The 25,590-nt window shown below is 34.7% G+C and overlaps 1 protein-coding gene across 1 annotated transcript in view; it reads right to left on the reverse strand.

Moving 5' to 3' along the window:
- Positions 1-3,723: 3,723 nt before the first annotated feature.
- Positions 3,724-25,590, reverse strand: part of Cmtr1 (Cap methyltransferase 1) — a 379,789-nt gene continuing 357,922 nt past the window's right edge. Inside the window, exons 21-24 of the mRNA XM_090376649.1 lie at positions 20,227-20,343; positions 15,290-15,423; positions 9,095-9,203; positions 3,724-4,566 (exon numbers count right to left, since the gene is read on the reverse strand). Of these exons, the coding sequence (XP_090232775.1) occupies positions 4,440-4,566; positions 9,095-9,203; positions 15,290-15,423; positions 20,227-20,343 (487 nt within the window). The 3' untranslated portion in view covers positions 3,724-4,439. The remainder of the gene's footprint in view (positions 4,567-9,094; positions 9,204-15,289; positions 15,424-20,226; positions 20,344-25,590) is intronic.

Here is a 25,590-nt window from a genome sequence, read left to right on the forward strand (position 1 = left end):
GTACAATAAGGCATTTCCAGTGGTACAGCTTGGTATTCTCCAGCAGTTTTTTCACACAGTGGTCTTCATGGTAGTTATAAACTTACCCTAAACCAAAAATCCAGGCCTGAAGATGGATTTAAACTCAGAAATCCAAAACATAGCAAATTTGTTTGGATTGTTTGGGTCTATTGTAATAAATGTTCTCTCGTTCCAATAAACTAAATTATTCACGTGAACATCTTTACTACTTAGTATTTATTAGTTTAGTTACTAGAAAAATAAGTTGAGTATACAGTACAGCATCAGTTATCTGGAATAATTGTCAGACCTCTTCTGGAGAGCCAAATTTTCCGGTAAGATTAAATAAATTTAAAAATCGTAAGGTAAGATTAAATAAATTTAATCTTACCTTACGATTAAATGAAATCAGATTAATTAAATAAAAAAAATTATAAACCAGTCTCAGAAAACAAACATCCATCCAGGCATTTTATGATTTTTATACAAAGCAGGAAAATTAGAAATATTTTTAAATGCCCTCGGTTTTTTGACTTACTGATAAACGAGCATGGACAATCTGTGCGTCCCAGTGGCATTTGCATACATAGCAATTTAATTTGCTCTTTTCTCATCTTAAAACTTGGTGCAGGCATTTCTCTGTAATGCTTTCCATAATAAGCCCATCTTATGAACATTATAAACGTTTTCTTTCTCATAATTTGCTAAAACTGAAACCTTGAATATTGAGTTCACCTGTACTGTCTCAGTTTAAAGTTTTTCAACTAACCTGTGCTTGCCTTAATATCTTCATTACCTCTTAATTTTCAATTAAAATCCAATGCTTTTTCACACAACATTGGGCTAGACACTGGTTCACCTAAACTTTGCTCTGAAGAAAGAAAAAAAAAAAAAAAAAAAAAATTAGGTGCACTCTCTCTACAGTGGCATTTTCAGGTTTCAACATTTTTTCCCTTCTTGATCATCCTTCACTGTCCATATTCGACACAAATTCTGTTATAACATTGTAATTTTTCTTGACGTAAATTGTTGTTGGAGTCCCCACATTAAACTCTTTAATTCCCGTTTTTTTGTTGCAATGTTAAAACCACTCGTTTTCTTTTTGTTCACATTTTATCGTAAAAAAAAAAAAAAAACGAGAAAAAAAAATAAATTGCACAGTTTTGGGCCGATATTATTCTTACTAAATTTGGAGCTAAACAAATCTGAAATTCACTCATGGTTTCCGAGAAAACCCAGCAGTCTCTGTGATATTTTTCTAAAGCACACACCCATAAAACAAAAACAATTCGCAGTTTTTGGTTTATTGGGCTTTTTGTTTGTACAATCTGTTATAAACAGGTAGTAAACTCGATCTTTTGCTTGTTAGAATCAAAATTCAATTTGCAAATGGGATCACTATAACTGGAGCTTACTGTACTACCATTAATAAAAAAAAAAAAAAAAAAAAAAAAAGAAAGATCAGGTTTGAAATTATTCTGGATAACCAACGTTCTACTGTACTTGTTTATTATAAATACTAATTTTTCCCAAGTTTTCTTAAACATGCCTTAACAAATAGCAACATGATCTTGCACGAGTCAATCTTCTGAGTTGACTACCTTTCCTAACCAATTTGTTGGTTGTCTCTGAAGGGATTAAATCTTTTCATATATCTGAAATTGTTTTGTTTATGCATTTTGGAACAAACTATTTATACCAGTTATTTCTCATTATCAAACAATCTTTTGAGTATGCAGATTGTGGTGTAATGGCAGAACCCAGTAATAACCATTTAATAGGATTCTTTTTATTGGGGTTCTGGATCTAAAATTAATTGTAAAATTTAATTTTAATGTGTTTTTATACATTTGTCAAGTTCACATTAAATTACCTGCTCCTACAAAACGTTTAGTTTATTAAAATAAGGAAGTGCTTCCTAATTCATTGTTAATCAGACCAAATCTAACTAAAGTGATACTGTTGTGTATGTCATTCCCTAGCACATTTCAACAAGACCTTATTGGAGGTGTATAAGCTTCCAATGATGGTTACTATCATACCAACATACAATCACTAATATTATGAAATGGCAAAGAACCTCCTTAAGGTATAACGATAGGCTAAACTGGGAGGAGATACCAAGGTATCCTTTGGGGAGAAGTTTGAACACTGAACCCCACACACATTTTAAGTTCCACTGCCTTTCTTTGGACCACTCTGAAGACAGACTGGAACTTGTGGCTAGTTTGTTTTACACAAAAGTGCAGGAAACGATTTTTCAGTGCAATCAAAGCTTATGACTGGGTTACAGAATTCCTGAAGAGAGATTTATTCCATCTGTACTCACTAGTGTCTTAGTATAAAAATAAATTTTTGAAATCAGTGACATCAATCACTGGCATGATGAATGCCTCAGCAGCGTAACATTAATTGGATTACTGTTGCACAAGTTGACCTTTCAAAAGGCTCCTTTATATATTTCATGACTATCAAGAAATAATCAAATATGAAATGCCAATGTTCTCTTTTTATTTTGTATTTGTCATCATGAAAGCTAAGTCTTATATACATGTGTGTATATATTTTTTTTAAACCCAGTAGTGGTGGAATACCTCACAGGTGCCCCTTGAAAATAACACACACCCCATCAATCAATGGTTAAAAATTTCCTGCCTTCCTAAATATAGTGAAACTTTTACTGCACTAGTTTCTTGTCTTTTTTTTTTTTAATGGTTTGTGAACAAGAACAGGTTCTTGTGCACAATTTCTAGTACCCTGCCACCAATCTTTGCAACAATTTGGCTTTTGCATGTAGTATGGCATGGTACCAGATGAGTGATGATGCTGTGATTCAGGTTACTTGTTTTCCCTCCCGACTAGTTCACTAAATATCTATCATTGTACCCTAGTTGCTTTTGAAAGATTTATTGTTTTCAAAGAATATATATATGTGATAATGTAAAACTCTATATCCTCTCCTTATGGTTGCTACTCTATGGGAAGGAATTGTACATAATTTAAAATTTTGCATAGTATGAAGGATGCTGAATTTAAAACAAATATGAAAATGGAAGTAACTAATAGCATCAAATGTGTGCCTGAAATGTTTTGCACTTAATGGTCTTTAAAACTGCAAAGTAGAAGAGACTAAGAAACATTACTATTTTATGTCTAAAATATTTGTAATTTTCAGAAAATTTTTTTTTTTTTGTTTTGAAAATGAAAGGTGCAAAACACACAGTTTTAATTTTTTTTAAACTTAATATGTTACAATAAGTATTTCAATCCATTAAGAATAGATGAAATATTGGCATTGTTCAAGCCAAATAAATGTGGGTACCACCACTGCTGGGTTCATCTTTAATAATTTCTCTATTGAAATAAAATGCTATGAACCAAAATTTCTACTATTGATTTCACAGTTAAATTTTTAACTTAAATTGAGTATCATTTATTCATTTGGCACTAGAATGGTTGGCCAACCATGTATAAACTATATATTGTTACAGAGTTCCATTGTAGTCTGATATAATCAGTGGAGCATAAAAGTATATTAACTCTGAAATATTTCAATGAAAAACACAAACTCCTTGAGAATAGTAGATGAAATATTTTACATATATTTGCTTAGAGGAATTAAATGAAAATGTGGTAAACTAAAACAGAAGATAGTTTTCACCCTTTTGGAATTGAATTTTACATGGTTAAAAAACAAAAATATGGTATGGATGGATTATATGTCATTTCAATTACTTTACATTATGAAAAATTTATACAAATTATGTGATATACACATATATTCACAGTATATATATATTCATGTTCACAGTTATGTAGGAACATTAGATTAAGGCCATGCAACATATTTTAACATGGGGAATTATCTCTTTTTACTAAAATTAAACATGCAAAGAAAATATATTCAAAAAGATGAGATAGTTTGGATATTTACATAATAAAGAATTGTATTCATTGCAAGCCAAAACAAATTGTGCACAGAATTTTCCCATATATAAATGCCTTTTTTTAAATCAGTTTACCAATTTGTCTCAGTTTGGTTGATGCAACAGATATTTAGCTAATCCCAAACATTTGGAGGGGAGTTGCTTTGTTGTAGTATTTAAAAGTTAAAAAAAGAAAAAGAGAGAAAATAGTTAATTATTTAAAACTGATAACTAACAGTTTCATTTAACTTTGGATTTATACACGTTATAGATTATTACAGAATATAAAAATTTAAGCACTTGCTTTCATTACAATATTTAAAACCAAGTATATTCACATAGAATGTAAGTACATTTCATATATTTAAACCAAAAATGGACATAATCTTGCTTGGGCACTGAAAAACAAATGTTTGCATCCTCTAATAGTCTTTGATGTGCTGTATTCTGTTTTGTATTTCAATTTTGAGCACATCCAAAATAACTTAAATTTCAGTAATGACTGATGGCATTTTATCTTAGATTTTCTACAAACTTCACAATAGTGCTCCGATGAACATTGCCATCTTCAGGGCCATCATCACTTAACAACTTTGTCCCATTTTCCCAGTCCCAGAAAATCCTCTTCATGAAACAGTACCTAAGATGAAAAATACCATTCAGTAAAATGTTCTGTATTGATACTAAAAAGAACTTATTTTCAAAGTTTGAAGCATTAAGAAAAACAATATATTAAGAAGTATGGGCAATCTTTTCTATAATTTGCTTTTGCTTCATATCAGTACTTTTGATCTCCAGTCAATAAAAAAATAAAAATAACAGGAAAGATATCTATTAATTACTAACCACAACATTTCACTGGGCACATTACTGACTTCAAATTAAAATTCAAACCTAATTTTACAATGGAATCTCTTATCAATGGAATTTTTAAAATTAGATATAGTTATTTTGCTCTACTGCTACAAAACAGACAAATGGTTATTAGAATTATTGATACTAGGTTTTTAAGTTAACACACAAGAAAAAAAAAATCCTTTAAGTATTCATCACATAGAATTAATCGGGGTATGTTCAGGCCAACAAAGTATTATTAGAATAGATTTTATTTCAAATGCACAAGTTAATTAAGATTTAAAAAAATGGTTAATTTTGGAAGACAAATTAATAAATGAGAAATCACAGAATAAAGTTGTTAGTCCAAAAAACTATTGCTATCTAATAGAATAGATTTTATTTCAAATGTTGATTAAGATTTTAAAAGATTGTTAATTTTGGAAGACAAATTAGTAAATGAGAAATTACAGAATAAAGATGCTAGTCTAATTTGTCAGAAAAAAAAAAAAAAAGCCCTGAATATGTTTCGATGTGTTATGAGGTTGCTTAATGTTAATACTAATTAATCATTGCTATGTTACTGATGTACTGTTAATGCTATTAAGCATCAGACTGTATAAAAATCAAATGAAAGTTTGCATAAATATCACAATTTTAATGCCTCATACTATGAAACCCTTTGCAACGGGTAAGTATATTTTTACCTAGAATGCAAATACACAGGCTTATTCATAATTAAGTCTCCTATTATTATTATTATTATAATAGTATGGCAAATTTTTCAAAAAGTTCCACCACTTGTTTTTTTACTTTTTTTTTTTATTACAGTATTTGCATTTCAAAATGAAAGAATACTAATTTATTGAAGCTAATGACGAACTTGTAGTTGACCATAAGGAATCACTTACTGTGAATTGTCAATGAGCTTTTCCTACACTCACTTGTGTGATGAAATTAACTCTGGCTAGAAGTTCATTTCATTATAAAGTATGTATAGACTACGTTTATCAATATGCCAATCTCAGACAAAAATCAAGGTTTTATGAGCTGTAGATAAAAAAGCATGCATTCTAAGACCAATGTCGTTAAATAGTTCAGCATTCTTAAAAGTACACTGTTCACCATTCTAAAAGATCAAAAACAACTGAAATCTCAGAGAAATCGATGGGCAGAATCAGAGCACAAAAGGTAAAGTGTCTGGATCTCGAAAAGGTATTACTGGAATGACTACGATGATATATATGCAAAAAAATGTTCCAGTAGATGTAAATCTTTTAAAAAGAGGATGAGTATTGAAGATTAAGTATTCTGATGGATGGTTCCAAAAATTTAATTCAGTGTCAATAGGGGCTATTGACACTGAAGCTACAAACAGAGGGAAAATCATTTAAAAAATGTTTTGTTGACATATGGCCAGAACAACATCTTCAATAATGATGAAATTGGACTTAAAAAAAAAAAAAAATTACACTCATAATAGCAAATTTGGCTGACACACAAAAGACACCTCTATAATCATTAGGAAAAGCCTTAATGCTTTAAAGGTTAGAAGGTGTTGCTGACTACGAATCGAGCAAACTAGAAGCTCTTGAATGTCATCAAAAAATCTACAAAGAATGAATCAGATCACAAGATGAGCAAGGAGAATAAAAACATTTTGCTGTCTGTAGATAATTGCACTCCTCACTGCCAAGTGAATGGCAATGAGGGGTGCCATTATGAATCACTGCTGAAGAATGCCATTAAACAAAATTATGCTATGTCTCGAAAGCAAAAACCACAATGTGAAGTTAACACGCTGCAGACAATGTATTCGTGCTTCATATTGAGACGAGATTGACGAAAAAATGATTGCTGACTGCTGCAAACATGCTGGATTTGTTGCATTGAATAACAAATGAAGCTTCACATGCTTTTTTGTCTATTCATCATGAAAAACAGTAATAATAATGAAGAAATTTTCGAGGATGTGCATCATCACTTAAATTTAGGGGGAACGTCTTGAACATTACACTAAAGTGAATGCATGCGCTGCATGTTTCAGGACTCTCATTAAGTATTAGAACTTGTATGCTATTTTTTTCAAGTGCAACGTAATTACAAAAATGAATTAATCATGTGTCTTCATAGTTCTCTTTTGAAAGATACTCTACCACTGAAACGGTGGATTTTGATAGATTATTTTAGTTTGATTTTTTTTTTTTTTTGATTTGGTAGTTGTTGGCGCATTGGCTTCTGTGGCCATATTGCACCTCCCAAGGTTTTTGCAGTACTTTGATCCAAGCCCGAGGCGGGAATCGAACCCGCGACCTTTGGGTTGCCGGGCAGGTACTTTACCCACTCGGCTATTTTAGTTTGAAACAATTCCCATCTACAGTTAGGTCTTGATATATGTGTGTATACATCATATGTACATATATGTATTACTGTATAGAGTAATTTATAAATTAATATTACTACACCATACAATCAATGCTATAGTACATATTCTGAATTACACTGTATAATAGAATTACGTTAAATGTTCAAGCTCTTTTGTTCTTTTGCTGATTTTGTGAACTATCAATATAACAATTGTTATTTTTCTCATTACTTTGGGGATTAATATAAAGAGCTTCAACTGTATCAAAGAACACAAACTGCTGCAGGTTTAAGAGTCTAATTGCAATTTACAGTTGGTGGCAACAAGAAATGGCACCAGAAGATATAGCACTTTAGATCCAAAAATATGTCACCTGAATAACCTAACTGATTCAATTAATGATTTAAGATCCAGTGGAGCAAAGAAAACTTTGTTGATTTCAGTTCTAATCTCACAAAAAGGATTCTTCTGCTCCTATGCTTATCTTCGACGACACTCAGATTTCTAGACAAGATCACATAGCTCTATTAGGGATTGTGCTGATTTCTAATCAACTCTTGGCATAAGCACATCACAAATATTGCTTCCTCTGCATCTAAAAAACTGGGTTTTCTGTTTTACTCTCAGCATTACTTTTCTTCCAAACAGTTGGTTTTACAACTTGTAAATCCACCCTCAAAACCTCTCTCGGGCTTCCAGATTTCATTCAAAAGAGGGCAGTTAAGTTAATTAATGACCCATCTCTAAAAAGTCTATCCACTCTCTGTCTCATAGATGTCCTGTTTCTGCTACATGCTTTTTCCTATAGACTCTTCCATAGGTACTGTTCTTTTGAATTGGCTTCTATAATTCCCACTCACACACTCCCCCCCCCCCCAAACCAGTCCGAACATGTGCCACAGCCAGTCAGCATCCTTTTACTGTTCAACTTCAAACTCACAGAACCAACTTTTCTTTCTCATTTATTACTTCAACTTCTGTTTTCTGGAACAATCTCCTTTCATACGTATTTCCTGAAAATTAGAATCTGCAGAAATTCAAGTCTAATGTCAACATGTATCTTCATGTTTGTTTGTTTGTTATTTGGTTTCTAGGAGCATTAGCAACTAAGGCCATATTGCTCCGGAATATGCGGTGGTCATTCCCTGACCTTTCCGCATCCTCCGTATTTGGTGGTGATGGGCTCGAACCCCCAGTCTAATCAAGAAGCGTGTGCTACGCACTGCTGCTCCTTCCCACCTGGCTATGGAGGCGCTCTCTTCTTTCATCTTCTCAACCCATGCACGATACTAATTACTATAGGTTCTAATACCTCTCATGCTTGGGGATTTTCATAAAAAAAACCACCACCACAGAAAGAATACTGCTGTCTATGTTTGAGACATGTTTTTAAGTAATCCACATAAGTTAAGTTGTGAGGAAGAGCGGAATAAATTACTGTGTAGCTCAGGAAATTCTGAAGGACTTAAAGTGCTCACCAACAGTGAACTGAAAATTGTCTGGAAATTATTAAGTTATTTGTCTTATCAACAGGCATAACTGCCATTATTGGTCAAGAACTGATACAAAAATGACAAACAAACAAAACCAAAATTGAATGCCTATTTTGTGTGGAATGGCCCCAATCCATATATCCATCCTCTGTGACAAAACACTACACCATTATATTTCCATTTCCAGTAATGGAGCAATATATATGAAAATGAAATAAATTTTATGCAAGTGGCAGCTTCCCACAAGTCTAAAATGAAGTTCATTGATCAAATGCCCACTTTCCGTATAATTGGATTACACGACGAGGGCTGATAATAATTAGCCAGAGTCCTGATTCGCTCAAAAAAATTAGCATTCTGTTTTTAAGAAAAATGTGGTATTTAAAATATGGGCTTAATTATAGATCACTCTGTACATTTTGTGGAGGTGGGTTATTATTATTATCACCACACACCACCATATAGAATTAAATTACCTGAAATTTGCAACTGAATCTTTAGGACACTCATAAACAGAAATTCGATTTCTTGTATGGAACCAATACTTGTGTAAACTCTTTTTACTAAAGGCCATCATCCAGGGTTCTATTTATAAATGGTATAAGACAGGAGATTAATAATGGTGTTTTGTTAACAAATGACTTTAAGCAGCTTAATTTTTTAATTTACTTTTTTTATTTTAATCAATAAAACTTTTTTCAATTTATAAGTTTTACTTCATAGTATCATTAAGATCACATTACAATAAAATAACTAATATCAAACTAACAGACAAAAAAAGTAACAGAGTACAGTAAAATGGTTCCATATGAAGAAACTACCAAAAATGGTGTGTTAAAATGGCATGTTGGCACTTAACCCTTTCATGACTGGATTTCTGGATTACACGCACACACACCATCCTAAGTGAATTTTTTAAAGGAATTTGCAAGTTTGTAAAACTGAAAAATTATGTATATAAATCCTTTCCTATTTTGGCTTTACAGCCAAATATCAGAGCATGATTTTTGTAAAAAAAACAACAAAACATTAAAAAATTTCAACTAATCATTCTTTATTTGCAGTAATATCTTCTATATTTATATATACATTATTTTATTCAGTTTCATCAACTTTTAGATCTAAATTTCAGAGAATTTCTTATAGTTCAACTTGTATAAACCTGCATCATCTTGAAGCTTATTAACACAGTTCCTGACTTTATGCATATATGTGTAAAATGACACTAGGAGTGATGTGTTAATGGACGTGAGTGGTCATTCTTAAGCAATCAGCTAATGAGTGCCATAAACTTAAAGGTACAGGAAATTACCGTATTTCCCCATGTATAAGATGCACCTTTTTTCGAAAAATTTGGGGTCTAAAAACTGGGTGCATCTTATACAGTGGTTGTAGATTTTTTTTTTTACTTGCATTTCCCGCTTTTTCGCACTTGTTACCGTAAACCTTGTTAGGTTACGTTTTGTCACGTTCTGTCCAAAAATGGCTCAGAAAAGATTTTCATACAGTGCTGAATTCAAGTTAAAAGTGATCCAGTTTACAAAAGTGAATGGAAATCGTGCTGCTGAACGTAAGTTTGGTCCTCCTCCAAACTGAGAAAACAATCCGAGACTGGCTATGGGAAGAAGAAACCCTACTGAAAACGCCACGGCAGAAGAAGGCCATTAGAGGCAAGTCAGTAAAATGGCCTGATTTAGAGAGGAAATTGAAGATATGGATTGAGGAGCAAAGGGCAATTGGAATTCCTGTGTCCACAAAGATGGTTCAGCATGAGGCAAGAAGAATTGCTGATGAAAAAGAAGTTACTGATTTCAAATGAGGACACAATTGGTGCTTCAGGTTCACGGAATGGACTAAGCATGCTTGAACGCACCAGACTTGCTCAAAAGATGCCGGAAAGCTATGAGCAGAAGGTCCTTGAATTTCATCGTTTTGTCATTCAATGTCGGAAGACACATCAGTTTGAGTTGGGACAGATTGCAAATATGGACAAAGTCCACCTTCAGTTTGATGTCCCAAGGAACAGAACTGTTGATAAGAAGGGGGTGAAAACTGTAACTGTGAAGACAAGTGGACATGAAAAGAGCCATTATACAGTTGTTCTAGCTTGTTGTGCCAACGGAACCAAGCTGCCTCCTATGCTGATTTTCAAATGCAAAACAATGCCAAAAGAAGACAATCCTCGAGGAGTGATTGTCCATGTTCATGACAAGGGTTGGATGGATCAGGATGGGATGAAGATCTGGTTTGAGAAAGTTTGGAGCAGGAGACCAGGTGAGCTCTTACGCAAACCTGCCCTATTGGTGCTTGATCAGTTCAGGGTACACATAACAAAAAATACAAAGAAGATTGCTGCAGAGCAAAAAACAAAACTTGCCGTCATACCTTGACATTCCAGCTCCAACCACTTGATGTCAGCATTAACAAACCCTTCAAAGCTGACATGAGAGATGAATGGAACCAATGGATGAATTTGACACCAGCAAGAAGAGTGAAGAAACCAACTATACGAGAAGTTTGTACTTGGGTGAAAAGATCCTGGGATAATATCAAGATTGAGATCATTGTCAAGTCATTTAAGAAGTGTGGCATTTCAAATGCCATAGGTGGAACTGAGGACGAGGCAATATATGAAGACAGTGATGAGTTGTATGAATTTTATGATGAATAAAACTTGAGTTCAATAACTTTATGTAATACATTTTTTTTTTCAAATTTCGGGCCCCAAAATTAAGGTGTCTTATACATGGGGAAATACGGTAAGTACTACTCAGTATTGGCACACCGATTGAATGATTTTCAGTAATGCTTGGCTTTTGCTTACGAATAGGGCAACACAGGTTTATTTGTTTTTTGCTTGTGTTGATGTTAGTTTATGTACATGAATTAACTTTTATAACTAAAAATGAATAGCAAGTGCTTAAAAAACGGTATTCACCTTGTATAAATCTGAAATAAATTTATTGGTAGATGGTGGTTAAATTTAGGTTGGAAGGTGCATTAAAAAGAACTAAGGTGGAGAATGGGGTGAAAATATTTTAAACAGATTTTAAAATGAGCGCAAGGAAGTAGAAGTGCAGATCTCCAATCCTTGGTTGTCGTAAAGAGTTTAACCTCTTTGAAGATGTTAAAGAGTTTAACCTCTTTGAAGATGTTAAAGAGTTTTGTCAATCAGTTTGGCCCTGGAGAGACTACTTTTACAGGAATGGGACACACTTAAGTCGAAGGGGTGCAAGAATATTTGCAAACGACAGTAGCTCGCCTAATTACAGCTGATCAACTCACCCAAAAAACTGCTACTTTGTGGGTTACACAGACTAATAGTTTAATGGCAGCTGCAAGCAGAGGTGAAATTGATTCTTGTACTGCTTCTATTGGGACATGCAGCACTGAAAAACAAAGTGCGGGGATTACAAGGCCCTCACGGGACAACAAAATATATGGCCTGTGTTAGGGTTCCTAATAGCAAAAACAGGCATACTCAATACTTGCAGTGCAATATGGCCTTGGATGCTAATGCATTATATAAATCACAATAAAAACATACTGTTTATACATAAAGCAGTATAGCAAATAAAATTGATGAATTTGAAGTATTGGTTAAGCCATGAAATATAGACAGAGTTATCAGAAACATGGTCCCACTCATAAATGACACTAACCTATATATCTGGGATTTTTGCTTTCCACATTTTGGCTGGAAATTGTGGCACAGTAGCAGAACTTTCCAGGATTTAATGGATGACTGTTTTCTAGAGTAGCATATTAGAGAGGCAACAAAAGAAAGCAATACTTGTGATTTGATAATCAGCAATCACTCTTCATGCATTAAGAGTCTCCAGGTAAATGAACCACAGGTTGATATGGGATTGATTAAAAATAGCTACAATCAAGGGTAAAGGGAAGAGATTTTGCTTTTGTAAAGATACACAGGTCTTACACAGTTTTTAAATTTTTTTTTCAAAGGGACCAACTGATAATGTTGCAAATTCTAAATGGGAAACTTTTGGAAAACTAATCATAGAAGCTACTAGGCTTTTTACATCAAATAAATATTGCTTGAGGTTTAGACATTAATGGATGTCTGATAAACTGATGAGACTAGTGGCAGAGAATAAAAATGCATGGTGAGATTACAACTTATTGGGGAAGAGGGAACAGAAACCTACAGTAAGTAAAAACTATTCTGCAATCAAGTCACTAAAGAGAGAGGTGACTGGCTAAGAATGCAAGGAAAAGTAGCAAAGAATGTTTTGCATATATTAACACTAGATGAAAAGCTTTTTAAGAAATATTTGCCTTTAAAGTCTTTTCTCAAAATTTATAAAATGGCGAGTATGCTATTCACAGTTGAAAGACAGTCACCAACTTGTTTTTCACTTGGAGGCCTTAGAGAGGAGGGCCATATTTGTATCAGCAAAACATCACAAACATGATAAGTAAAAAATGGTTTCAGAAGAATAATGTGGAAATCCTGTATTCTGTACAGAGTCCAGACATGTATTAAACTTTAGGGATGTTTTGGAACACCAAATGAAAACAAAAAAGAAGACATTCTCCGAGTTACAGCAGAAAACTAGTAAACAATTTATTGGAGGAGTGGAGCACAATTCCAGTCTCTCTGTACCAAAAACTTGTAGGAAGTCGTTCCCACACCACCTCACCCAACCCTATCAACCTTTTGGCTAATGTCATAAATTTGTAGGTATTACTAACATCAGTAACATTCTGGGGTTTTATTCAATATAAAACGTTTTAGTGTCCTAATTCATGTTGGAGGAGAGTGTATTTTTAAATGAAAACCATGTTCAGTTTAACTTCTATTTCAGGTAAAAAAAGTCACTAGTAAAAGAAGTAATGCAGGATCATCTTCTAGTTGAAGTATAATTGCACGGATGCAACTATACTTCAAACACAAAATGGGTTTGTTAAGGGAAAATTTTGTTTGACCAATCTGATTAGCTACTACAATGTGGTCACAAAGGAACTGGATGCAAAAAATAATTTTTATATATTAAAAGCTACTGTACAAACTGGAGTAGTACAGCATTAAGGGCAAATTTCTGCTATAGATAAAGGGATGGTTGAGTGGTAGAAGACAGTGAATGGTAATTAATGGCCACTACTCTTCATGGACTAATGTTATTAGTGGATTCCCCCAGGGTTTGGCATTGAACCCATTGTTTTATTCTATATTTATCAATGACATTGATGAAGGCATATCAGGCTTAATGTCCAAGTTTTCAAATGATACAAAGGATGGCAGAGTGGTTAATGGCAGTATGCTACTAAAACGATCTAGAAAAGTTAGGCAAAAGTTAAGAAATATCAATTGAAGTTTAACACTGATAAATGTAAAATACTGCATATGGGTAGCAGTAACCCCAGAGTAAAGTACTAACTGTGTGCTACTAGAAGTAGAAAATGAAAAAGACCTGCAAAATAATGTGGCAAAAAAGTTCTCTGAGCGATGCAGACAGGCTGCCAGGACAGCTCATGGGATTCTGTCAATGATATACAGGAATTTTGTTAGAAGGGATAAGGAGGTGATTATACAATTGTATAAGGCAGGCCACATGTTAAGTACTGCATACAGCTCTGAAGGCCTCATTTTAGGAACAATGTGGAACTGGTGGAATGAGTATGGAGAAGGGCAATGAGATTTGTGAGCAGTGCTCTTACCAAGAACGGCTTCAGTTCTGCAAATTGCAGCATCTGGAGACTAGGCACCTGTGAGGTGATCTGATTGAGGTGTTTAAGGCTTTGAATGGATTGAGCAAGCTCAATGCATGGGATTCTTCCTCTTGTTCTCACACACACACATACACACAAGGGGGCACAAATTCAAATTGAGGAAGGACTGTTGCAGAATAGATGTGTGGAAGTTTGTCTTTAGTCAATGGGTGGTTGATTGTTGGAACAAACTTCCATCTGTTGTTGTGGAAGTTGACAGTTTATTTTAAATAAATTCAAGGAAGAATTTATTTATTTTTTTTTTTTGCTAATTCTGTAATAACCTTGCTTTCTTGCATTATTTGCCACTGATGCTAACTCACCATCAATGTGAACAAGGCATATCTTGACAGGTTTTTTTTTTTTTTTTTTTTTTTGGGAGACTTCTAAAAAATTGGATCTATTTTTTGTGATGTACTGATACAAACAGTCAACTAATATTACTAACATATTGCTACCTACATTATCATTAGTAATTATCTGTTTATTACTTATGAAAATTTGACCACCCCTTTTATTATTAATCAGTAAATAAAACAGTAAACATACAGCATCAATATAGCCAAAATAAAAAAAATTATATACATAAGGATTTTTAGTTTCTAAAAATATACTTTACAGCACAATGCATCCAGTTTTGCAGACAGATATAAATTCTTCAGTTAGTCCACATCTCCACACGCTATAATGCTTAGTATCATAGGAATGTTGAAGTTATTATAATAATAGCTGAGCATTTTTTAACTTATGGCACCTTTCCAGAAACATAATGTAGCATAAGTCTGAGGATTACCTGTGTATCATTCTCACAAAGTCTATGTTTTTCTATAAAATCTTTGAAAATACAAAAAAAAAAAAAAAAAAAAAAAAAAATTTTGATATAAAAAACTAATTTAAAATTACACACTATACATCAATATGTGTAATGAATTAAATACCTGCTACAGTCTTGATGAACAGTAATCCAATAGGAATAAAGTGCCTGTCTTTTACCATCAGGTTATGTTCCTCTTCCATCTCATAGCACAATCGGGATGATCTATCTGAACCTTTAACTTGTTTCATATCTAGCCTTAATAAAATGAAATCAAAAATAAAATTTTTTTTTTTATACCTGCTGCTGGCATTGTATTAATTACAAACGATGTAAACCCCCCCCACCACCACACTTCTTTTAGTAACAATGAACAGCATTCCTAACTACCAAGCTGGTCATCAAAAACTAGCACCTAGTTTAATGAAATTTTAGGTATAAATTATAAAGACTATAAATATAAAATAGTCTTTATAAATTATAAGGACTATATAAATTACGACGAGCATTTGAAATGTTCATGGCCTAATTATGAAAGGCTTATTTGAGGAGTCTGATAACATTACTTTTCAACATAGTCCCCTTTGGAATCAATACAGCTAGGCCTCGCATAACGCGAGTTCGATTAACGTGATATTCAGTTAACACTATTTGAAAAATGATACCACTTTTCACTTTACACGATGCAAATTTCCAGTTAACACGATCTTTTTTTTTTTTATGCGATAGTTGAAAAAGATTTGAATCGCGCGTTAAGCTTACTGCGAGTCATACAGTCAATAAACAAACATTTGCCTGCTGCCCGCCTCGGTGTGTTCCATCAATCATCAGAAGAAGACGTGTTTGTCTCCTGCTAATAAAGTCAATGCAGACTTGCATTTAAAAATTCAAATTTTTAAATGAGCCAGATGAAAATGTTACCGCAAAGGAGATAACGGTAAAAGAATTAGATGAAATCTTTCGTATTGCATAGAACCTCAAACAAAAGGTTTGATGTTCTCTGCGATATTTATTTCGCCAGGGCCCAGAGAAGATTGTTGTCGGCTATCGGAAATTGATCGATGAAAAGAGAAAGTCAACACTGTTCAAATATTTCCGCAACAGTAATTCCTTCATTGTGTATTTTATGTCAGAGGTTCCCAAAGTTTCTCGGTTCACGGCGCCTTTAATGTCTCAGTAATTTTTTCAAGGCGCACCCAGACCAAAAGAAATACCTAACAGTTTCATTTAGTAGTTAGGTCCAAACAACTTATTAAGAAATGTTGAAACTGTGAACTACCTCGAGCTAGTAGTTCGCGCGGTGTCCGACAGATGTCGAGTATCGCTGTGTTTCCCTCAAAAATTTAAAATATTCCGCGGCGCACAGTTTAAGAACCGCTGTTTTATGCAATAAACATTTAATTCCATAATTATTTTCATTATCTTTTACATTATATACAGTTAAAAAGTTATTTAAAGGGTATTTTTAAAATTCTTTATGGACATTCCAGAAGGTCAAGGACCAATTATAATTTTCCCTATTGGTTATTATATTCGATTAACGCGTTTCCATTTTGCGCTCGCGGGACGAATTAATTGCGTTAATCGAGGCCCGCCTGTACACTTTTGCCACTGATGCTGCAATGTGTTGATTCCAGCTGAGGAGAAAGCTGTCTCTTGGGCCCCCAGTGCTGCACCCACTGCAGCAATGATAACACTGTCAGCAGGAAAATGGATGCCAGCGAGGTATTTCATTAAATTAGGAAGCATGTGAAAGTCCAATGGTACTTGATCTGGTGAGTAGGTCCATGGAAGAAGACTCCTTTGCCGAGTTTTCCTCAAAATTTGTCTTTAATGTTTTCACCCAAATACTTCACAAGGTCTGTGTAATAAGTATCTGTGACTGTCTGGCCTTTCTAAAGCTAATCCACTAGCAACACTCCAATCAGCATGCCAAAACCTCAATCCCATCAACTTGCCAGCAGAAGGAATTGACTTGGCTTCCTCTGGAAGGGGGAGAAGAGCTGGGTTTCCACTGTTTGGACTGCTCCAAACAGTTTCCATTGTGGTTGCATCTCATCCATGGTCACATGGCAGCAAGGAAATTTGCTGGATCAGCTTGAAAATTATGCAAATATTCACTTGACAACCCTTGTGTGTTTCTTATCTGCTGTCAACAACTCTGGGATCCATTGTGCTGATACCTTTTTCATAGCAAGAACCGCCATTATCACATAGTACACATGTTCAGATGAGATGCTCAAGATGCTGGCAATACTGAACTGTCACTCGTTGATCACTTATCACGAGATTATGCACACTGTCAACAATGTCTGGAGAGTTGGACACTGCAGGTCTTCCAGTGTGGGTCATCATCCAGGCTCTCCCTCCCTTGTGTAAATTTTTCTGCCTGCTTCTTAACCATGGAATAGGAAGGGGCATCCTCCCATAATGTTGTAACCATATCCTCATGAATTGCCTTTGGCATTAGTCCCTTTTTTCACAAATACTGGATGACTGCATGGTGACTGATTTTGTCCACCTTTCCTCATTCACATGATTTTTTTGACTTCAGGACCTGTAATTAAAAAAAGATTTAGGGAAACTGTGTGAAACTTGGTGGGTTACTATTTGAAATGTTCACATTAAGTACAGAAATTTTTAATGCTGTACCACTATCCTTTCAAGCGTCCCTCCCAGAGAGTAAAAGAATTCAACAGTACTTCTACTTTGTACTGGACAAGATGTATGAAAAGTGACATAAACATTAATGTTTTTGTTTATTTCAAAAGACAGTGCAAAATGTTATATAACAAAGGAGATAAAGATTTAATATTTATGAGCTATTTTTTAATAGGGAATGGAATTTTTAAAAAATTACATAAAGCTAGTGTGATCAACAAAGCAAAAAATTACAGAAAAGTGGGGGGGGGGACTCTCAACTGAAGTCACTGATGCATTCTTGGAAAATGAAATGTTATTCAAATAATCAACATTATAAATTAAATTTGCATTCACAGACCACTGATCAGAAATATTCTATGAAGAGGAAAAAATCTCCCTCCTAAAATGCTGCCTTAAAAAAAAAAAAAAACCACGTTCTGTAAACAGGAGTGGAGTATCTGTTGCATGTCACATCTGAGTAACATTCAATACTTATCAATAATACAAATTTAGCTTACAGCCAGAGTTGGCAAATTTTTGACATGCTACAGTTTAACACTTTCACTGCTGAGTGAATGTAGTGTCCCTGTAATGCTGTATCATGCACTTGAAGTAATGTATCAGATTAGTAGCAGAGCTAAATGGAAAGAAAAGTGCAACAAGAAAATAAAAGTAGTTTTGTCTGAATCTGGGAGAAATGCACCAATGACCTTAAAAAGCTCTCTAGAAATTATCTTTAGTAGGTTCTCATTCCAGTTCAGCTGTGATTAATAGCAAGAAATTTGCAGCTATTTCACAGTGTCTGTGGATTATTGGCAGGATCACAGTGGAAGCAAAAAACGTTTAGGGATTGTGATTTTTATTTCTGGTTTCACAGAAAATAAAAGGAATTTTTTATTTGGGTCCATGAGTAAGAATAACAATGACTTGAGCAAGCCACTAGTAGAGGCCAAGGGATTCTGAGATTTTTTTCAGCATCTTCTTTGTTCAGACCAACCCTTATGGGTTGCAAGAAACTTGAGGCTACTATTTGAAAGCCTCAAGCATAGGCAGATTAGCAGCAAAAAAAAAAAAAAAAAAAAAAAAAAAAATCAAGACCACTATTTAGCAGTGGCTAGAAATCCATTCTCATGGGCAAATTCAAGAGAACCTTTTACTATTGTGTTTCCACATGCTTTATAAATCTTCCTATTCTCCATTATTAATTTCTCCCAGAAATTGCTTAGTTTTTTGTTGAAAACTTATAGTATCCATTTTTCCTTTAAACATAATGAACTTTATCAAAAAAATTATAACTATATATGATAAATTGCTTTTTTATATCTCTAACTAGTAATGGACAAAAAACAAAAAAAATTCACTCTCAAACTATGGCAGAATTAATATTGCCACATTAATCATCAATGATTACACAAAGAACATTAATTTAACTTTATTTTATAATAAAATAAAATACCATAAAAATTTGGGAGAAATGATGATGACGATGATAAAAATAATGGGCACGATGGCCCAGTGGTTACAACACTGGACTACAAGACTGATAAACCAGGACACGCTGGCAGACTGACATAATAATAATAATAATATAAAAAGAAAAGAAAAGTGAAATCTGTTTCAGACCTATAACCCCAAGATTGAAGCGAAAGCTGAAGCAGATAGTCGTGCTGTCTGGTTACTCTGAGGAACATCACCACTGGATGCAAGATGAAACTAAACAGGTTCACTCCCATAAATGGATGATGTTAAAGAGAAGTATTGAACATACTGCATCGAGTGTGGTGCAGGATAAAGTCACTTGAGTCCAGGCCTTAGGTAGAGAAGTCTGGTTCGAAATGTCAGAGACAGTCTCTTGAGGAAGACAGTGGAGCAAGTGGTGCCACACTCTGTATGGCTATCACAAGAGAAGGGCATCCAGCCCAACCAACTGGAAGTGTTCCTGTAAAACTGCCCTTGTGACCACCCAGGAAGGAATAAAATATCAATGCATGAAGTGGAGCATTTAAATGACTATGTTCCTCACATGAACGTACTACGAACTAATCAACTAGAGACCAATATGACAAAGTACAGGATAAGCCTTCATACCAAGTGGTTGGAATGATTCCTGTTCAGGTCACCGAACAGCAAATAGCAGAAGGACCAGAAAGACTGCAGGAGCTATCATGAAGAACCTGATAGCTCCTGCAGTCTTGGAAAAAATCAAGTAATTAAAGTAAGTTATAAATAACTTAATTTATGACTTATTTAACTTCTTTTTTTTTTAATTGATGGTCATCAATTTTACAGATACTCTTTTTTTTTTTTTTTTATGGCTCATTTTATGGCTCATATAGGATCATTTTATTCATAACATAAATGCAAAAAATGTAGTACCAGAAAACAAATGTGTAATAACTAACTTCTACCAATACCTACCTGGAAAATACTTTATCTATTTCCTCAAATCGGTATATTTGTTTTACTCTAATGGGAACATAATTTGGCCTGCTGGGCTTGGAAACTGCCTTCACAAGCTTTTGTGCCATTGCCATCCTAAAATAAAAAAACATGACAGAAGAGTACTTGAGAGAAGGGGAAGGGTAGGAAGATTTTAAAATTTACTAATGATCATTTTAAAAGAAGGCCCTTGGAACTGGTAAAGCTATAATAATGTCAGCAATAAGATATTACATATATTTCACAGAAAAATATATGTATTGTAATACATATCTTTCTCTATGAAACAGCTTCAAATATACAGTAGAACCTCATAAATACAGCATCCTTGGGGGATACAGTCTAAGTATTCAGGGATAATTTGGATTAGATAATCAGTAAAATAAAACAAACAAAAAAAATCAGTAAAATTAAAATTTGTCTTTTTTATTGCAGTCACAGAGACAAAATTTTCCTTTTGCCAATGTTTCTTCAGGAAGAGCTTTTGAATGCTTAATAAAAATCTAAAAACACCGAAGTCACAACTGAATATTTTTATTAGATAATACTCTGCTCCCTATCATCTCTAAAGAGGTGATACCTGCAGCAGCATTAAATCAAAATATAAACCCTTGCTGTTGGATGTGGTCTGGTGGATAAATGATTTTGGGTTTGAACCTTGCCTCCAGAATGGATGTTATGATTGTCCAATATTTTTTTAATGTGAGGTACTATTTGGAAATTATTAATAGAACAAAATGCATAAAACTAGCACCTATGGAGCTTTTTTTTTTTAAGGTCCCGTCAGCCTATTTCCCCTCTGCCATTGTATGACTACCCTCAAAAAAATATTAAAAAAGTCTTGGATTTATGAGGTTCTATTGAATTAAAATTATAGTGAAACACTTATTAGCATTAGTAGAGGCATATGATACAAGCAAGCAAGCTTATATAGCATCAGCCAAAAGAAAAAAAAAAAAAAAACCTTCCCGTTTCACCCATCCATTCACTCCAAAAGTTTGTCTAGTTAAGCCTTGAATTTATTTAAGCTGTCAATGGAAGTTTGTTCTAGCAATCAACCACCTGCTGGCTAAAGGCACATTTCTGCACATCTATTCTACAACTGTCTTTCCTCATTTGAATTTATGCCCTCTCAGGTGTGGAATCTGAGCAAGAGGAAGAATCCCATCAGCATTGAGCTTGCTCAAACCATTCAGGGTCTTATACACCTCAATTAGATCCCCACACAGGTGCCTAGTCTTCAGATGCTGCAATTTGCAGCATTTGGAGACTAGGCAACCCCCTGTTCCACTCACTAATCTCGTTGTGCTTCTCTGTAATCTTTCTAGTAGCTCAATGTCTTTCCTAAAATGAGGCCTCCATGCAGTACTCAAGGTGTGACCTGACCATTGCCTTATACAAGGGGATAATCTTCTCCTTATCCCTGTTAGCAAAATTCCTATATATTATTGACAAGACCCCATGAGCTACTCTTGCAGCCTGTTTGCACTGCTCAGAAAACTCCATATCTGACTGCACAATTACCCCAGGTCTTTTTCATTCTCCACTACTCTGAATGTAGTACCGCACAGTTGGTATGTTATTCTGAGGTTACTGCTACCCATTTACAGTACTTGGCATTTGTCAATGTTAAACTTCAATTGCCACCTTTCAGCCCATCTGCTCAACTTTTCTAGATCCTGTTGCAGAAAACTAGTAGGCAGACAGTTCCCCAACTGATTTGAATCACACATACACAGGTGTGCTATGCAGATATATCAGTTTAATTCATATCAATTAAATATTTTTAAAATAATGTTAACTTACAATGAGAAAGCAGACTTCATTGTTTTATTCTATTCTTGCTTTTTTTATTTTATTTTATTCTGTAGTGTTTTCAAATATTGTATGGCAAGTGTGTGTGTGGCTGTAGTGCACCTATTCATAGGAATGTTAGAAAATAATTAAGAATGAAGCTAGCTCAATTTCATTTCAATTCAGAAATCTATTCATAATCGATTATACATTCCAATTTGTTTCAAAAAACAGGAAAGTTCATATTTGCCTCATCTTCAATGACATGACATGATGCGATGTCATAGATTCTTGGATTCTCTGGCTAAAATCCAAGAATCGATGTCATCGATTCTTGGATTTTAGCCAGAGAATGAAGTATTGAAGTTCAATGTTGTTGATAGTGTGGAATTCAACGAAAATATGTTTGACTTTTAGATGTTGTGAGCAGTGTGGACACCGATGAGTTTTACTGCCTGTGAGTAGATGGAGGTGTCAGACGAGTATGTCCCATTCCATGTGAGTACCTTCTTCCCGCCGCACCGTCTGAATGCTCAAGTGCCAAAATTTTGGATCCTGTTTTACTGGAAAAGTTTATTATTTGTTTGATTATGTCATAGCTCTGTCCACTGTGCATGGCATGCTGCTTGAATTATGATATTATAATCAGAGGACAATTGAATAAGGACAGAGGTTAAGTCTAAAGTTGATAGATATATCAGCCAGTTCATTCCCTTTTATGCCTGAATGTGCTGGACTCCAGCAAAAATTCACTAGTTGTTGTTGATCTTCAATTTGCAATATCAAACTCTTCATTTGGTTAAAAACAGGGTAATCCTTATGAAAGGGTTTCTGCATTCTCTAATTGAGCTGAGAGAGTCAGCGTAAACTAAATATTTTGCAGATGGGTAAAGAGTCAAATTTTCTAGAGCTAGTTTCTAGAGATAATTCTCTTCCACCTGTACTCAGGTGGAAGAGAAGCTGATAAGATAGCAGAGGGAAAACACCACTGCTGCTGCTGCTCAAACAGTTGAATGAGATTTGGAACTGTCTGTATATATTGGCCATAGTTTTCAATATGGCTTGAGAGCTGGCAGATGATTCTTTCCTCATTGAAGAAAATAAGTATCACAGGTCACTTGAGGAAAGGGAGTATATGGTGGGTGACAGTAATACTTTTGTCTATTGTGGAGAGGAATACTCCAATTCTGTGATATTTCAAGGAGCTATAGGCCTGCTGGTCTTATTTTACTAGGGTTATTTCTACAGAGATTGAGTACTGGTGGATTAAAGAGGTATGGCTGAATAGGTTGTGGAGAAAAACTTTGTATTTTGGCTGCATATTTAAGTAATAGCATTCTTCAGTGTAGGTACAGAGGAGTCTCATGAACCTCAACGTATAGACTATGAGTTGGAGATGTCCTATAAGCACTAAGTGCAATTCGCAGTACACTGTGTTGTATAGGATCCAGCCAAAGTAATACACTCCTTCAGGTAGAATCATAAATTGGAGCCCCATAATCCAAACAGGATCTAATTGGTGCTCTTTATAAGAGCACCAAAGCTGTATGAACTGCTCCCCAAGACAGGGTAGATAAAGCTCTTAGCATGTTCAGTTTTTTGAAACAGATAATATGTACAAATTTAATGTGCTCAAAGAAGTTTAACTTACTGGCAAGGATTAATCCCAAAATCTGATATTGTTGACAATTGGAATGGTGGAATTTGATACATGAAGTTCAGAACCTATATGCAATTTACATTGATTGCAACCGTTTTCTAATGAGAAAAACTATATCCATTGAGTACAGCCCACTTTTGTACTTTATTGAGGAATATTCTGCAATTGATGTTCACTAGATCTCATGCAAGAGAGAGAGAGAGAGAGAGAGAGAGAGAGAGATTGTCAGTATAAAGGTACATCTCTACAGTATTTGGGAGTTCTTTTGTAATGGAATCAATTCTAAGGGCAAACAGGGTTGCATTCAATACTGACCTTTGCATTACTCCTTCCTGCGAGAATGCAGTAGAAAGGGAGTTTTGATATCAATCATGGAAACAGTGGCTCTGAAGGAAGTTTCTCTGAAGGTTGCCTCATAGACCAAGAGTCACTGAGAATGCCATAATGCCAGGTAGCATAAAATGCCTTCTCTGTATCTACGGAGACCATAATAAGGTGTTTGTTTTTCACAAAGACATTGTGAATTTCAGATTCAGCCTTGATCAGATCTAAGGAGGACCTGTTTAGGTGAAAGCCATGCTGACTATTATTCAGTAGATGCTGAGTTTCAACGATCCAAAGAGTCAACTGTGTATAATTTTTTTCAAGAATTTTACTGAGGCAACTTGACAGAGGGATTGGTCTGTAACTATAAAAACTGGAGGGATTTTTTCTAAGTTTCAAAAAGTCCAGAACTGTAGCATAGTGCCAAGAAGTCAGATAAACATTTTCCAGGAAGGTTCGGTTAAAAAAGACGTGTAAGTTTTTGTCATCAGGGTGCTGTAACATGACATAATATATTCCATCTGGCCCAGTGGCACTGTTGCATGTTGTTCTGATAGCTTGCAGGAGTTCACAATATTGAAGAGGTTGATTATATGGAAGTGATAGTGAGTTTGAAAAGTGATGGATCTCCATTTGGTAGTGGTCGTCTTAATTTTCTGGAATTCTGGAGTGTAGGGTGAAGCAGCTGAGACTTGGGCAGTGGTTTTTCCCAAAGCATTTGCTATATTCAGAGAAGCAGAGTTCTTATCCATTGCAGGAAAGAATTGGGGAAGGGATTGTTGGAAACTTGCCAGAAAGCTGCCTAATTTTCTTCCATATTAATCTGGAGTCGTGTTTCTATTGACAGTAGATGCAAACAGAGACCAAGAATCCTTCTTGGCTTGTCTTCAAATGAGATGCACTTTTGCCCTTAGCTTCTTGTAGTTAATAAGATTAACAATGGCTGGAGATTGATAAAATAAATTCCAGTTCCCCCACCCCTTCGCTTTTGTGCACTCTTTGTTCCACCAATAATCGAAGTGTCATCGGTTCGGGGGATTCGATAATGGAATTGAGCATTAAGCTGCAAATAAAAGGCAGGATGTAATATAATTGGTGACTCCATCTACGGGATGTAGTTGTATAATTTTTTTGTCCAGAGTGATTGCTGACTGAAATATGGCCCAGCTGGCTTGAGAGAATTTCCATTTCCTGCAGGGTTGGTCTAATGGTGGTTGTGTAGTGAGCAGATACAAACAATTGGAAAATGGTCACTGTCCATAGTGGACCACTGCATGACTGAAAATAGTATTGAGGAGCAAATCGAGAGGTCAATTGCAGAAGTCTGTCCTTTAGGTAACTGTATATAAGTGTGCACTCCAGTAATAAGAATGGTGAGGTTTTGTTTATCTAGTAAAGTTTCAATCAGTCGGCCATGTCTATCTAATTTAGAGGATCCCTATAAAGGGTGGTGGCTATTAAAATCCCCTAGAAGGCAGACAGGGGAAGTAGCTGTATTAAAAGCTCTTCAAGATCATTGTAAGAATAGGTATGATTTGATGGGAGATAGACTGAGACCAGTGTTA

Source organism: Mastigoproctus giganteus, chromosome 6 (genome assembly GCF_048544385.1).
Source record: "Mastigoproctus giganteus isolate SK-2022 chromosome 6, ASM4854438v1, whole genome shotgun sequence".
Lineage (NCBI taxonomy): Eukaryota > Metazoa > Arthropoda > Arachnida > Uropygi > Thelyphonidae > Mastigoproctus > Mastigoproctus giganteus.